The 16,311-nt window shown below is 35.9% G+C and overlaps 3 protein-coding genes across 3 annotated transcripts; 1 reads left to right on the top strand and 2 right to left on the bottom strand.

Annotated features, from left to right (window-relative positions):
- Window positions 1-46: 46 nt before the first annotated feature.
- Window positions 47-7,836, bottom strand: LOC100141957 (uncharacterized). The gene is made up of 6 exons (XM_064354782.1): window positions 7,664-7,836; window positions 7,318-7,619; window positions 7,081-7,264; window positions 2,338-2,704; window positions 894-2,096; window positions 47-846 (listed from the first exon to the last, which is right to left on the bottom strand). Exons 1-6 carry the CDS (start codon window positions 7,834-7,836, stop codon window positions 97-99), a joined length of 2,979 nt encoding a protein of 992 aa, XP_064210852.1. The 3' UTR covers window positions 47-96.
- Window positions 7,837-11,230: 3,394 nt separating this feature from the next.
- On the top strand, window positions 11,231-15,128 carry Hr96 (Hormone receptor-like in 96). Its single transcript, XM_963394.4, has 4 exons — window positions 11,231-12,154; window positions 14,058-14,277; window positions 14,329-14,547; window positions 14,595-15,128. Exons 1-4 carry the CDS (start codon window positions 11,469-11,471, stop codon window positions 15,000-15,002), a joined length of 1,533 nt encoding a protein of 510 aa, XP_968487.1. The 5' UTR covers window positions 11,231-11,468; the 3' UTR covers window positions 15,003-15,128.
- On the bottom strand, window positions 15,078-16,243 carry LOC656804 (uncharacterized protein). Its single transcript, XM_963310.4, has 4 exons — window positions 15,873-16,243; window positions 15,686-15,826; window positions 15,526-15,641; window positions 15,078-15,477 (listed from the first exon to the last, which is right to left on the bottom strand). The coding sequence occupies exons 1-4, from the start codon at window positions 16,114-16,116 to the stop codon at window positions 15,124-15,126; spliced, it is 855 nt and encodes a 284-aa protein (XP_968403.3). The 5' UTR covers window positions 16,117-16,243; the 3' UTR covers window positions 15,078-15,123.
- Between the last annotated feature and the right edge of the window lie 68 nt (window positions 16,244-16,311).

Here is a 16,311-nt window from a genome sequence, read left to right on the forward strand (position 1 = left end):
TTCACGCCGCCGCCAGGAAAACTTTCAGCAGTCAATTCTTCAGACACACGTACAAAACAATTTTATTCAAAAAATACACAAGTAAAAGCAGCGCCACTATTTCAACAAATCATCCATGATGTACCTCCGCAATTTCGAGCTCAAACCCTGGAAAAATTTCGACAATTTTCGGAAAAGTTTGTCCCACACGTTGGCCGGCACTTTTTTCGTGATCTTCTGAATGTTTGTACGAGTGTTCTCCACTTTCTCGGTCGTTGGACAAGTCGGCTCGCCTCCATGAAGCACCAATTTCAATTCCGCATCGCCGTTTTTCTCAACGACTTCGATCTTATCCTTGTTTGGAAAAACCAACTGATAGTCGCCGTTCTCCCGATCGAGTTTCGGCTGAATCATCTCCGTATTCTTAATAATCTCGTTCATGAAACTCCCAATTTCGTTCTCGACCGAATCCGCATCGTGATCAAGACTCCGCCTCGACCTCTTCGCATTCGGGCTTTTCAGCGTCAAAATATCCGCAGGTTTCCACACTTTCAAGCCCTCAGCCAAGGACTTGTACCGATCGGCTAGGAAATTCTTGTTCTCAAGCGATCGAACATTGAGCTGATGCACCAGTTCAAGCTTCTTGTGATTAGCCAAATGGTCCTTCAAAAACTTAAACTGTTGCTCCTTCAAATTATCGTCAATCTTCACCTTCGCAGGATCGTAACCCTGACCTAAAATGTAAAAAAGCTTCGTGTCAGCACTTAATTCATCAATGCTTCGTTTTTTGCGCAACGGACTACTTTCGTCACTGTCCAGGTCCTCGTAATCATTTTCGACAAATTCCTCGTGTTTTTCGACTTCGGCCTAAAATCACATAAAAATCATTCGGCCCCCTAATCACAAACACTCACTTCATCAACAGCAAACCCGCGATTATGCAAAGTGGGCAAGTGGTTGTCCGTTTTCTCTTCAATCAAGCCGACCTCCCACAATTCGGACGAGTTTTTCGCTTGTTTATCCTTCGGAACGCTTTTCCCGAAAAACTCGTGGATGCAGTCGTAATATTCGTTGTTGTCATCGAAGTCCGAATTCACCTCAAAGTCGTCCTCAGCGACCAAATCAGACGGTTCGAACTTAATCGGCTGCACGTCAATCTTCGGCTTGGGTTTATTAAAGATGGTTTTCAGTCCGAATTTCGGTGGTTTCTCTGTGGTAAAAAAAGCCTCATCGGGGTCCGCTAGTTCGGCGAAAACGTCACCGTCGGGCAACGGACTCTCCTCCTTTTCCTCCTCAAACTGGACGAACTCGTCCGAGGTCTGTCCCGGCTCGCGAATCGTCGCCTGTTTCTCTTCCTTGTTCTCAAACACCTTTTTCTTCAATTTCCTGGGCTTGTTCGGGTTCGGGTGCAGCATTTCGGTCTTCAGCTTGAGCAAATCCATGTTAATGTCCCGTTTCTCACGGTTTTGCTCCGCTTTAGCCTTTCGTTTGTTGAGCGTTTCGCGCAGCAATTTCCTTCTACTATCACCCAAAGTCTTCAATTTCAACAATCTCATGTTAATGTCTTTTTTATCACGTGGCGCCTCTCTCTTCGATTTTTTCCGAATCCGAATCGCGGCATTTTTACTATTCAAAATTTTCTCGGTCGCTTTGTCCATAATCTCCTCCAACTCGTCACTCGTGAAAATGATGTGCTTCTTTGCGGCTTTAGCTTTGGCACGGTCGGCTAGAACTTTGCGAATTTCAGCGCTTGTCAACTCCAGTTCAAAAATTTTCTTCGTTTCCTCGTCCTTATGTTTGGGCCTTTTGTAGTCGTCGAAATGTCTGTGTTTCGTTTGTTCGATAAAAAATTTCCTAGCATCACTTTCGTGTCCACTCTTCTTCGTTTTAATTTGCTTGTAGAAGCGTTCGTCCGACTCCAGTTCTTTCATCATAACTTCCTGCAATTCGTGCAAAGTTGGTGTTTTACGTTCGGCAAGTCTTGGAGTTACATCAACTGAAACTTCCGCCGAGAACGGTATATTCTGGTCCTCACTTATCTCCTCAATCAGTTGTTTCAAATCGTTTTCTTCACTCGCACACACCGGAATTTGGGCACCCGGTAAAACAAAGTGATCCTGGCACGCCTCAATTTTGGTAAAACGTTAAGTTTATCGCCTGTGTATTTGTCCAGACTTAATTTTTCGCCATTTAGTAAAACGTTTCTGGAAAAAATTATTATGAGAGGAAAGTCAAAAAGCCCAAAAACATTTACGTCGCATCCTCGCCCGTCAGGATATAAGACTGGACCTCGGTGTTTTTCAGTAAAACTGTGCCAAATTTTAGGAGGAGTGTGTGATTTGTGGTACAGTTGTTCACAACAAGAACGGTCATAGCGCCACTGCGGATGAAATCGTTTTGGTGTCTGGTACAATGGGCGTAAACCGACAACCCCGCGTGCCCAATGGTGGGTTTCACGTCCAAAACGGTCCTCCCCATCAGATTTTTATGAATTGCGGAGACCCAAAACGGGGGCGTTTCCGAATAAATTTCGTGGAGACGTGGCTGTCGCAGAATAACGTGGTAGCCGATTTTAGCCGCCTCTCCCAGTTGTTTGGCCCATGAAATGGCCGAGTCGAAGGAAACCGAATGAGTGGACTTGGGGGAGACCGTCCAAAGCGGCACTTTGGGTAAAATATGCCACTCGTTCAATTGTTGCACGTAGATTGTGTCACTTTTGGTCGTTCTGAAATCTGTGCTGGGGTCCGAAATTCACAGGCGGGGCATTTCATGTTAAGCGGACAACGAAAAAAAAGCGACAAATGCGAAATTTCGTTACATGTGTTCTCCGTATGGTGATTTTTTTGTGAGCGACTTATTTATAAAGATAATGACTTCTAAAAATTGACCAAATACCAAGTGATTTTTTTTAATTTTTATCTAGTTATCCATGACAGTTATGCCAGTAGTGAAACGTATGGTGTAAACAACTTCAGCATTGCTTTATCTGACAATATGTCCAAAATGTTCACCGAAGAACAAAAATTTTATGTTGGAAGCTTATTTAATAAGATTCTTACTAAATAATTTACTTATTTAGTAGTAAGCATACATTTTTGTAAACTGTTATTCCAATTAGGCAATCAATAACAAAATACCATGCGATCATTTCAATTTATAATTAGAGTAGGCGGTTTTGTGACTTTATAATTCGTAAAGTAGTACAAACTGATAGGAGAGAATAGTTATTAATAATACGAATGCGAAAACACAAGTTTAAAGTTCGAGGGCTGTCGTTATGCAACGAGCGTATGCAAGACACCCGAGAAGTTTAAAAGTTAAAAGTCACTACCATTTGATGACACTTTTTTATGATTTAGTGAAGCAATAGAGGTGACGTTGATAATGTTCTGTATTTTTTTACCGCAGATGGAATTTGATTTTGGTGTTTGGATTGACATTTTTTTGTAAAATAAAATTTTATTGATACGCAATCATACAATTAATAAGATTTTTCTTCTTCCGACATTTCATATTTAAAAGTGTAAAATAGAAAGACAACGTAAGCTTGCCATTTTAAATATAAAAACAAATAATTTTTATTAATTGCGAAAATTTGATCTAATAATAATTTGTTATGCTGTTTTTGAATTAATTAGGGTTTAAAAAAACATTAAATTATAAGTACTTGTTGGGTAATACAATTTTCATAGTTTTAATTAAAAATCCAAAAAATTTTTCATGGCCTACTATAAAGAAAAAGGGAAATGTTTTGTTTTTTCTTAAATATTTAAAATTAATGTATTACACAAATAGTCATATCAAATCAGAAAAAAATAAGCTTTTCGAAAATGTCATAGCCAACTATGATTCCTATTTAAAAAAATACAACTTTATGTTATTACAGTTAAACGAATGATTGAAAAAAATCGCTGATACCATTATTAGATTCTCTGAAAAAAAGTGCTTGTATAATGTCTGTTTCAAATATGTATCTTTTATAATAATAAAGACATGATTTTTTTTAGATATCGCTAAAATGTCAACTTTTGTTTATAAGTCGAAAACAAAAGACGATAGCGAGATGCGGTTTTGACCAAAATTATTTTCTCAAAAAACGGACCCGAGAATGTGCCACTCGTTTTCGTCTAAACCTCTTAGTTTCGGAGATCCCCTATTCGGAAGTCCAAAATGCAGCACCCTGTACAAGTTCTTCGGCGCAACCGTAATTAATATTACGAAAAACACAAAATCTTAATTTACCGAGTCTGGACTTACAAAAGATTTACATTTAATTTAATTTAAAACGTTTAAAAATTGAGAAGCCACAAAAAACGTTCGGCACGGAGAAGCCTTGAAACGAAAATCAAATTCGAAAATTATACTACAAATCAAAGCACTTGGTCGGTAACCAAGGCTACCAAAAATATACGAAATGACGTCACGAAATGGGGCCACGCCACCAGGAAAACGATTCCAGTTGGGGTTGCCTTATAAAACCGCGAGGTACAAGATAAAAAACGAAGAAGAAAAAAAAATAAAAAGAAGACCCCGCAAGAGTCAATTCACAATTGCTTCAAAGACCTAATTTTTAGGTACTTACTTTGATGTTGGGCGGTCTTAAAGTGCGTATTTCCAAGCGAGACTGTTGAGCTGGCAAAGTCGAAATCAGCACAATCTTACACAAATTTGACACCTCCATAGAGTACAGACTCATTTCGTAGAATCCCAAAATTTGGTTGGGTTTCACAAAAAATCACGAGACGAAGTGAACTCAACAAGCGATTAACACGAAAAACACAAGCCAATATGGCGACGTCCACAAGAAGGAAAAAATTTCAAAGCTCACTTCCAAAACCGACAAAGTTTGCATCTTCACAGTTTTCCAACCTACCAGAACTTGGCGCGGGAAACTCAAAGAAGTGTGGTTAAAAACGTCCAAAACCACAACACGAAACGAAACGATAAATCTTACGAAAACAAAATTACACTCCAAATCAGTGTACACAAGTTAACCAATAGACCAAAATCTACAGTATTGGTTCGTTACTGGTTTGTTTGTTACTTCCGATCTTCAAGTAACGATGATAAGTCCCCAAGCAGTTTACAGAACCCAAAGGGCTTCTGTACCAACCAAAACAACTAATAAATCTACACGATTTTCAAACCGTGAGACGTTTTCGTATGAGTTCAAATTTTTTTGATGGAACATTTTAATTTAAAACACGTTGCTGTTGGGAACGTGTTTTAAATACTGAAAACAATAATTTAAAGCACGTTTCTATGAGAAGCGTGTTTTAAAATAATGTTTATAATCTAGGATTCAGATACTAAAAAAAAGTTCAAAATGTTACCAACAAAAATACATTCTAATTTAATATTACCGTTCAAAACATAATTACTTGTGCCTTCAGCTTGATTAACTATCACAATTGGGTTTTTCATCCAAATTAATAAACCAATGAAGCCTGCTCTAATTATAAACTCAAATGATCACAAGGTATTTTAAATGGCAACCCCTTTTTGGGCGACAAAATGAAAAAAAATTCTCGTTCTCCCATTTTTATTGAAATCAAATCTCCAGTGATTTATGTAACTAGCTGTGGTAACTGTAGTAACAACAGAAAATAAATAATTTCTGATTTTTTAAATAAATTATTTCATGGTTTTGTCCTGAATATTATGATATATTCTTAATACTTGCGACTGAGAAAAAGTCTTGTGAGTGTTCCTTTGTCGCGCGTCAACATTCTCTCAATCGACAATGTACTACTTTTCGCTCTTAATACACAAATAGTTATTTGATAAAAACTCTTTCTCTCAATGACAAATGACTTTAATGATTATAAAAGTCGAACGTGGTTAATATTTTTCACAAATAATTCCGATTGTGTTAGAATTTGTATCGATTAACAAAAAAAGAAACGGTGATGAAACCATCTTCGATGTGTAGGGGAATTGCGGGCAAGACGGGGTATCGGCTTTAAATACCAAACTAATTGACCAATCATTATTGTTTTTGAACGTGATAAAGCCCTAATAAGACTTATTTTTATTGGAGAAGCCAGTCAGCGGTGCCACCATTTCTTTCATGAATTTTATGAAAAAAAATGTTTTTGGCGATTTTCTTAAGGTTTTTTCACTTTCTTTAGTACGTGTGTGTTTCGTAAATAATAAAATTTCAAAATACTTTTACAGTTGTTCATTTGTGTCAACGATTACTCTAACAGGTAAACACTTAATTTTTTGTAGATGACAACATAGTTTTTGAAAGTTAATTTTTTACTCGATTTGCCGTAAGAGGGCCAGGTAAATTTCTACTTTTACTTCTTTACCGTATAAAAAAAGACTGAAAGGGACAATTCAATTAAAAGACAGAAGGTAACGTAGAAGATAAGCAGAAGGAAAGAGAAATAAAAAAATAAGAAAAATTGAAAACGGCTGTAAAACACAAAATCCTTAAAATATGAGAGTTACCGATTTTTGAAGCGAAAGGTGCAAATCCAAAAGTTTTCAAAAAATCTTAAATATCTCGAAAGCGGCTAAACTTAAACATAGGTACAGCTAATAAAAACTCCCTTAGAATAACTCGACTAATCGAAAAACGTAGTGAAAAACATACGTTTCCATTTAAAATAAGAAGTTGATAGCGACTTCCGGTATAACCGGAAGTGTCGCCATCTTGTAAATATTTTCATTGGGCAGAACGGATTAACGGATTAAGGCTGAGTACCAATTTCCAGATAAATATCTATTTTTTAAAACAAAAATAACTGAAAGAAAATTGTCCAAGTTACGAAAATCGGATTTGAAACTTTTCTTCCGGTTTCTACTTAAAAAAAAATCAAATTTCGAATCTGATTCCATAATTAAGAAGAACAGTGGATTTTAAATACTTCGTTATGCATTAGTTATTTCCAAAAACTCTGTACTCTATTACATATTTCGTCAATTTTTTAGAAGTTAATAACTTCGCAAATAAGTCTCAGAAAAAATCATCATGTACGTATTTCCAATCATACTTTGGCGGAGATCAATTATCCCGAATATTTCCGAATTCCAGCTTTTTAATTTTTTTAATTGTCCGCTTCACGTGAAAAGCCCCATTTTTGTCACACTTACGGTTCGAGGATCGCCGCAGCTAAAACATTGTCCAAATTGTCCAAAATTCGTCTGGTGTCAGTGACGCATCGCCTCAAATCGCTCCCGACGATCTTCCAGCGCTTCTTGTCGGGAAAAGCGTCCAGGACATGCTGCAGCCGCTTCAGGTCGCTTTCATACTCCGCCTCGCTTTTATTCGCGCAGTCTGCAAGCCGTCAAAGTCGGAACAAAGTTCTTGGCCGGTTCGGCCCAATTTACCATACCCCAGCTGCCAATAGCAGCTCACATTAAACTTATCCGAAATATCCAACAACGGCATCGCATCCTGCGGATTCCATCCATCCCTCGTGGTCTCCCGATCATTAATTCCGAAAACTGGGGTGAGATTGGCCGACGCCAGCCACTCATTTATCCCGAACCACATCGTCGGCGTGACAGCCACATTGCCGTTTTCGGCCTCGTTCGAGCTCTCCTCCTGGTATTTTACGTACTGTGTGGAGGGCCCGGCGATCCTGATGTAGGCCGGGCTGAGGCGCTTGGCCATTTGGAGGGTCGTATCGCTGCAATAGCTCCATTATGCGGGTTCCGACGCCCGAGGACCTACCTCAAGTTCAGACCGGTCAGGAGGACGGCAGGATCGATCGAGAGGCTCAGAAATTTATCGCTGACGGTGTGTAGGGCCTTCTTGCCGTTCACGGTGAAGACGGACTCGTCCAGCAGGTGCTGGGCGAGGCCGAGGCGCCCCAAAAGGAGTGTGATTCCGATCAAGCGGAACATCGTTGGAATACTACTGCTCAAACTATTCCAATTCGGTGCAGCAAATTTCAAAGGAATGCTGATGTGCGCGTTTTTCGTGTTTCAATAACAATGGCAATTATTTGTGTTCCGAATCAATTATTAATAAATAACAAACATGATGTAACGGAATTGGTTAATGCAGCGGCCGATTGTTTGCAACGATCAAATTTCGACCCAATCCCGGATTTGTTTATATGTATAACAGAAAATTTTTCTTTTTCACCCACAGCCAAGTTTTTGAATTTCGATGACATTGCAATTAATTCGGATCAAATAAAAATTGACAATGCATGTTAACACCTATGCCAGTTTGCCAAAGTGATGGAAATAAATCGGCCTAAATGCTAAATTTAGCCCACGTATTTGTAAGGATTAAAATTTGGCGTAATGTTGGGCGCGATTGGTTTAAGCGGATTATCCTAATAATTACAACCGGCCTTTCTTAATCGAGTTTAACAAACTTTGCAATTTCGCCAAATTGGGCTTGTTAACATGAATAATTATATTTTTATGTCATCCTCTAAGTAAATGCTTTTTTACTTTTTCGCTCTTTTAGGAAAAAAGATAACAGTTATTTTACTCAAAGAAATACATGAATTTAGAGAAAATGTGCGAAAATTGTAGTACTGGCATTATCGACCGCTTAAACACGTTTTTGGGTTGCAATTTTTTTTTAAACGAAACGCGAAGTAGCTGGGCACGAATGTTCGTCTTATGTTTAAAAAAATGTCCAAATTTAATTTCAGTTTTTTGAAACTCTTCTCTATAATTTTAAATCTACAAAATAGCAGTTTTATTAATCTTAATAGAAAAAAAAAACACAAAAATGTTTTTAATAAAACGAAAATAGATTGTAAATGTGTGCTATTATAAAATTCATCAGACTGAATAAATGTATTCTTTTTATATATTTTTTAATTGGCTTAATTAATTTAATTAATTTTAATTAGCAGTTGACAAAAAAAGGCCAAAGTTCAGTAATCCGTTACTCTACCACCTAACCCTAATTCAAATTATTCAATTTAATATGAATCGAATTAATCAATAAGTGTAGTAAATATTAATACAAATTAAGCAAGACCTGATTGCAGCTTTCAGAACTACGTAGATGTTCTACGATCAATTTGCTTTATACATTATTGTTCAGAATATATTTAATATTTAAAGCTTTCGAACAACTTAAAATGTTCTTCGACTCAAAAAAATGCGGTATCTCAATGTATCATAAATTTCTGTTTCATAATTTTGTTAATATGTGAATTCAGGTTTCGGAAAATTTAGCGAACAGATTTCTAAGTCCGATTTAAAAAAACTAAAAAAAAGTTTAGGACAGAAGAAGAGGTATAAATTAGCCGAAACAAATCCAGGATTTTCTCACAATTGTGACAACTGATAAGAAATATAAGAATTTTCTTATAATCTGTTAAATTTTATAATAGCACACATGAAACTTTGAATAATAAATAATCTGTTAAAATTTAAAATTAATTTTAAGAAAATGAATTAAGGCACCAACTACCTTAACTTCAGAAAACTGCTAGGGACTGACAGGAAAATTTAAAAATAATTATTCATTATTAATTAGGTATTAGGGAACGATTACTATTTATTGTGAAACCCAATAATATTAAAAAATAATTGGAGCTTTAGTTTTTTTAATGTGATTTTAAGGTTTTTTTCAAGATTTTACCTTATTTTGCACATGTCTTTGACAAGGTACCACTGAGTTGGTGCACCAGTTTTTGAACATCTGTGTTAAAAAATATAAACTGTCTTTGTTTCACTGAATATGTTTTAGTATTTTTTTTATTCATTTTACAAAATCTGCTATTCTGTTGATTTAAAATTAAATCAATCTCAGCTTTAAAATTTCTTAAAAAAACGTCGATGAAATATTTTTTTTCGTATTTTGTCGTAATGAGAATGTTGTCAGGTATACCTAGTTAAAAACTGAGAGTGAGAGTAGACTTGGAAAGTAATAATCTATTATTTTGGTCAAAATTACAATATTTGAAATATTAATTTTGAAAAATGTTTTTAAAAATAAGAAGCAAAGTCTATTGTGAGTGTCTATTAATTAATCCTATTTAATCGCTAGTGCATTATGCAAAGGGTTAGTCAGCCAGTCCTGGGTGATTTCTAAAATTTTTTTAGAAGCCAATAACTCCAGCTGTCAAAAGTTGTTATTAGAAAATGATAAAATTAATCCACGATTGCATTGTCAACTGTGTTCGACAGTTTTGCTAAAAAATCGTTATGAACTAATATTATTTAAAAGATAAGGAGCCAGTTTGGATTCAATTTATTAATTAATCAATTTATTATTATTATTTAAAAAACAAAAGCACTATGATGATAAAGTGATAAATGTAGTTAGTGTTTTTGGTTGCATCTAAGGAAATTTCCGAAATAAACCACGACAATTGTTACTCACTGTGTAATAACACAAGTTATTTAAATAATAATTCTAAACTGGCGTTATAAAAGTGAATTTGTATTATTTTTATTTAACACCACGTTATTGTCGTTACTAATTGATAACGTCTTACTTTTTATTAATTATTATTCTTAATTTCGGGCCCTTTTCCATTGATCATCTGGAGCAAACACCTCATTCACCTTATTTTTTATTAATAGTCGTGTAAATTACTAAAAGAAATATTTTTAAATGTTACCAATCGAAACAATTCCTCTGGATTACTTGATTGTTCTTGAAATACCAATTTTTAAATTGTTAAAAGAATGGTAAATAGTATGCAACCAACATTACGAATATATACGAGGGAAGGTCCAAATTTTTTGGATGGGAGGGTAAAGAAAGTGGAAAAGTCCACTCACTTAGAATCATACTAATACAGTAATACTAAATAAAGTAATTGTGATCTTATACAAATAAATGTGTGAACTGTCATTCTTCTAGATTTTTCGTTTAGAGAAAACGCCTTACATACAACACATTATTGTTGAAGAAAACTGAAAAAAGTGGGAAAATGAAAATCAACGCAACGATTCCAGAAGATTTTTCTTGATTGACAAGGAATTTTGTAACGGCAGGATTTTCATTTTCAATAGTGATATACGAGTGCGAAAACGTCTTACTTAAGGGATTATTTTGATTTATTGTGTGAACTATTTTATTTAGGGATTGGGGTCAATTATAAATATATATATATAAATAAATAAATAAATAAATAAATATATAAAAAATAAAAAATAAATATATAAATAAAAATAAATTTATATATTTATAAATTATATTAAATTAATTTATATTAAATTAAATGTTACTTTTCTAATGTTTATTATTGCTTCATTTTCTTAACAATTGATAAAAAATCATATTTCAAATTTGGTTCCAAACGCCTGGTGACTTTCGTTTTTCCCCAACGTCACTCTAAAACGTCACTCTCCATCCGCGTTTTGTCAACATTTATTGTGATGTTCGTGACTGATAAATAATCAATTCACCTCCGATATAGATCTCGTTCGAAGGTCAAATCACTCAAATCGCCATATTCCACCCAACCTGTCCCTATCTCGCAATGATTACCTCTTATCTTCTTCCTACCGCCGCTCGCTCTCATCAGTCCCTCACATGAACCTCCGCAGTAATGAAATCAAAAGTCGATACAAAAGTGTGCGGTGTGTGCGGCGACAAAGCCCTAGGTTACAACTTCAATGCTGTAACATGTGAGAGCTGCAAGGCGTTCTTCCGGCGCAATGCCCTCGTCCAGAAACAGTTCAAGTGCCCCTTCAATGACCAGTGCGAGATAACGACCATTACGAGGCGCTTTTGTCAAAAATGCCGACTCGACAAGTGCTTCGCGATCGGAATGTGCAAAGACCTGATAATGTCCGAGGAGGACAAGCATTTGAAACGGCAGAAAATCGAGGAGAACCGCGCCAGGAAACGCAGCAAAATACACGGCTTCAAGTCCGGCTTTAAAAAAGTCAAAAAGGAGAGTGTGGAGGCCGACTCGCAGGACTCGCAATCGGGGTACAGTTTCATCGATTCAGACAGCTCCAAAGACATGGGGTACCAGCCTAATGGCACCCCAAATCCGGTCACTGTCGATTTGGGGAACGAGAGACTGGTGACGTCTAGTGATGATGTTTCGATGATCAGGAATATGTTGAACAATACACCCAACAGTGCCACTGGGTCAAAGAGTGTTGATGACAGCGCCCTTATCAGCCTCATTAATAATAACGACGTTAATTGTAATAATAACGACCCAACTTCGTCGAGTAAGAGCACTTTAGATGTCACTAAAGATGTCGTGGAGGACGTCCATAGGTAATTGAGTCATATATTTATTCGCGATAACACTTCTTGTTTATTTACTACTGTAAACAAATCGAGACACCTGCAAGGTTTGGTTTGTTTGCAGAATTCGTTACGAAACCAAAATCGATTTATTTCGCTGATTATTTGTAAATAATTGGCTCAGAATAAATGAGGCCAAAGTCGAGTTAGATAACAAATTAGATGAACTTTGTTTACAGTTAAATCATTTTATTTGTTTATAATAAAACCAAATATTTCGGTCAGGTTAAGGGCCGACTTCATTAATACACCACATTAACCAATTGGACATTTAACCTAATGGAGACATTAAAACGTTATTAACTAACGGACCATTACCTATATTTAAATTATTACATAAAACTGTGTCTAAAGATTAGTGTTTATTCTGGATATAATGCAGGAGAAACGAAAAAAGAACCAAGGAAGCAATTTCTCCAAAGACACAAAAACGCTTTTAGTTGGTTGATGAAATTAAAAAACATGAAAATATTATCGAATGGTGTCGGATGTATGATGATGGACAAATTAATACATCTGAAAATGTAGACGGAGCTAAAATAAATACTGAATGAACAAAAAGTAATGCACAAAATTCATATCTTTTTATGAGTTATTTAAAAAAAATCCTGGGACAGATCGCTTTTATTTTTTTAAATGCTAATTTTTGACACAACAATGACGTCATTTTTATTTTTTTAAATGATAACCGACATTTTTAATTTGTATTTTAGATAGTTCTGGGAAGTATAAAAAAATTAAACAAAAACATTTTAAAAAAGAAGAAAATACAAGAAAAAAATATAAAAGTAATTGAGCTAGAGTATTATAGAGTTTTATCTTTTTGTTCTTGCTTTATTTTAAAAGTGGGTGATTGTTTATTTTTTGGTGTATATGCCGCCTATAATATAAGTCGAGAACAAAAAGATAAAACCCATTTTGTTTAATTGTCAATATTTTTTTGTTTTAATTTTTTTTTGTTAATTTTTTTGTTATTACCAGTGAGGTATAAATGTAGTATTCAAAGCAGTTTAAAAAAATAACAATAACGTCACAACTCAAAATTTCACTAATTAATATTAAAAATAAAATCCACCTATTCGATTTATTTTTAAATGACTATTAACAAAGATAGTACAGCTTGAAGCTGTACTGAGAATTGTTAATAAAACGACTGTCGTAGGTTTAGAAAATCCTTTTGACTGCTATATGTATACATTCTGAGTTAGGAAACTAGAGAAGACGCAGATAAAAGAAAAAAAAGGAAACTGAAGCAAATACACTCCAAAAATTAAGAACTGCGATGTCCCGGAAACTAAGAAATAACTGAAAATCCTTTAAAAGAATTTTAGGATTTTTACAAAAAAGACGACACAGTCAATAGAGGATGAAATAAAAAAATAGAATAATTATAACAATGCATTTTGACAGAAAGACATTTGCGAGATTTTGAGGAACACCAAAAAAGAATGACACTTCTGAATTTAGAAACAAAAATAAAAAACAAAAATGTTAAAAAACAATAATTAATAATTCAATATATTTTATAACTTAGCAAAATGTGTTATTAAAATTCAACAGGAAGTATATGAAAAATATTCTTTGTAATCCTAAATCTTTAAAAAATCTAACTCGTAAATTTTAAAATATTTTTTTAATATTATAATTCTTTTATCTTCTCAGCAACCTCGCATCGTCTTCACTATTAGAAGACGAACTGCTACTTTCAACTATACATATTCATGTTGATCTGACAATTTTTGACATAATTAAATGAAGAGTTAAATACTTTAATAAGTGAAAATTGGGACATTAAATTGGGAGCATTAGAGTAGTTTTTAAATGTAGATTTAAAGTGATTATGAAATCGGCCCTCACATTCACATATCCGTAGGGTGTCCATAGAGCCGAACTCAATCGAGTCGATCCTTTGTGAGGCAATAAAATTAGAATTCGAGGCGTACTCCTCAATTGCCCAATGCCATTCAAATTCTCGGGAACTAAACGATGCTGAAAGAGCCAAACTGAATGAGTTAATCGTCGCCAATAAAGCACTCTTAAATCCGTTAGACGACGAACTCAACACTCTGATCGGAAACGATTACAAGTTTCGGGTAAGACAACAAAAACCATTTAAAAATCATACCAAGCAGTCATTATTGCAGGGCAATCCCCAACAGGCCCTCGAGACCGACCCGGCCCTGGTCGACGTCATCAACCTCACTGCTATCGTCATTCGCCGATTGATAAAAATGGCGAAAAAAATCAACGCCTTCAAAAACATGTGCCAGGAGGACCAAGTCGCCCTGCTCAAAGGGGGATGCACCGAAATTATGATCCTGCGAAGTGCGATGAACTACGATCCGACGAAACAGACGTGGAAGGTGGGCAAACCGCCGCTTGGTGCCGCTCTTGATTCGTGTTTTTGTAGATCCCCCACAGTCAAGAAACGTTCAACCTCAACGTGGATATATTGAAGTTGGCCAAAGGCAACGTCTACCAAGAGCACGAGCGTTTCATTAACACGTTCGATCCCAAATGGAGATCGGACGAAAATATCGTCCTGATCCTGTGTGCCATCACGTTATTCACGCCTGATCGACCCCGAGTGGTTCATCAAGACGTGATTAAGCTCGAACAGAACGCCTATTATTACCTCCTCAGGAGATACCTCGAGAGCATCTACCCCGGCTGCGAGGCGAAATCCACATTCCTTAAACTGATACAAAAAATCGCAGAGCTGCACAGGTTCAATGAGGAACTGATCAATGTGTACCTGGACGTAAACCCCTCACAAGTGGAGCCCCTACTCATTGAGATATTCGATTTGAAACACTGACATGACCACAACGTGCAATTAGATTAGCTAAAGGACTGAGTTTAGTTGTAATTGTAAATAAATAGTTTTATCGAATCAGCAATAATTGTTATTTATTCTTGTAAATAAAGTATTGAAGAGATCAGACATCGTAGAAGTGACTAGACTTCGGCGTTCGTGACGTCGAATTTAGTCTTTTTTTCGCACCTGAACTCTCCTTCCGCCCCAGAACGGGGCTTGAGCCGGTTCCCATGTTCCTGATCAGACTTTTCAAGCTCTTGGCTTGACTGTCAACAATGTTGTTTTCCTGGGCAATTATGTAAAAATCGTCCAACAAATGGGGTGGCGGCTCCACCGAACATGGAGTAACGCTAGCTTCGGGCCCTTTATCAATCAACAATGCTAATCTATTCCTGAGAGACTCGTTCCTTTGTTCCAGCTTATTGATTTTGTTAGTATCCTCTTCAAAATGCATGAGCGTCGGCGTTGGCATGTACTGTACACCGCAAATGAGTAAAATTATCACACGAGACGCCCTACTCACTTGGAATATTGACGCCAGAAAATTATGCAAAGACACTAACAAAGTGTCTTGCCACTGTTTTGTAAAATACAGGGAAAAAGCGGGATTTTCCTCATGATTTTTTACATAAGGAAACACTACAAATTTAGTTAAACACAGGTCACACACACCACAGTCTTACCAAACCAATCTTTCCATTCACTCTGATTCTGAAGTTCCGGCGTCAGTTTTAGGAAAAACTCCATTACTTTGTCGGTTTTATTATTAACAACACTATTTACTAAATACAGCTTCAACACCGCATTTTCCAATTTTTTAACACCTTTAAACACACACTAAAACATTGGGACTTGGTCAAAAACACGTACCTGGATCGAATTGACTTTCCAGTTTACTGAACATGTGGGCGTGCAAATGGGCCCACAGTTCACGCAAGGAATTTAAATCATAACTTGCAATAAAATGCATGAGTTGTTCGATTATTTTATCAACCCTAAAACTTTTCTCTTTGTCGACTTTCAATTCCGAATCGAACGCTTTTAGAGTCGAACCGAAACCACGAAATAGTAAATATTCACGTATTAGTTCATCAATAAACTGGGCGTGGGCCATTTCAAGTAGTTTTCTTACACAAAACTTGCAAAAACATGAATATTTAAAGCGTTTTTGTAAATAAATAATCAGCTGTTTTTGACAGCTATCGTTTGACGTTTCGGCTCTGATCTGTGGTTTCGGGGTCATCCACTACCAATTCTAAGAAAATTAAGTTCCTAAATTAAGTTGAACGGTTTAGCACCACAAACCCAT

This window comes from Tribolium castaneum, chromosome 2, assembly GCF_031307605.1.
Source record: "Tribolium castaneum strain GA2 chromosome 2, icTriCast1.1, whole genome shotgun sequence".
Classification (NCBI taxonomy): Eukaryota; Metazoa; Arthropoda; class Insecta; order Coleoptera; family Tenebrionidae; genus Tribolium; species Tribolium castaneum.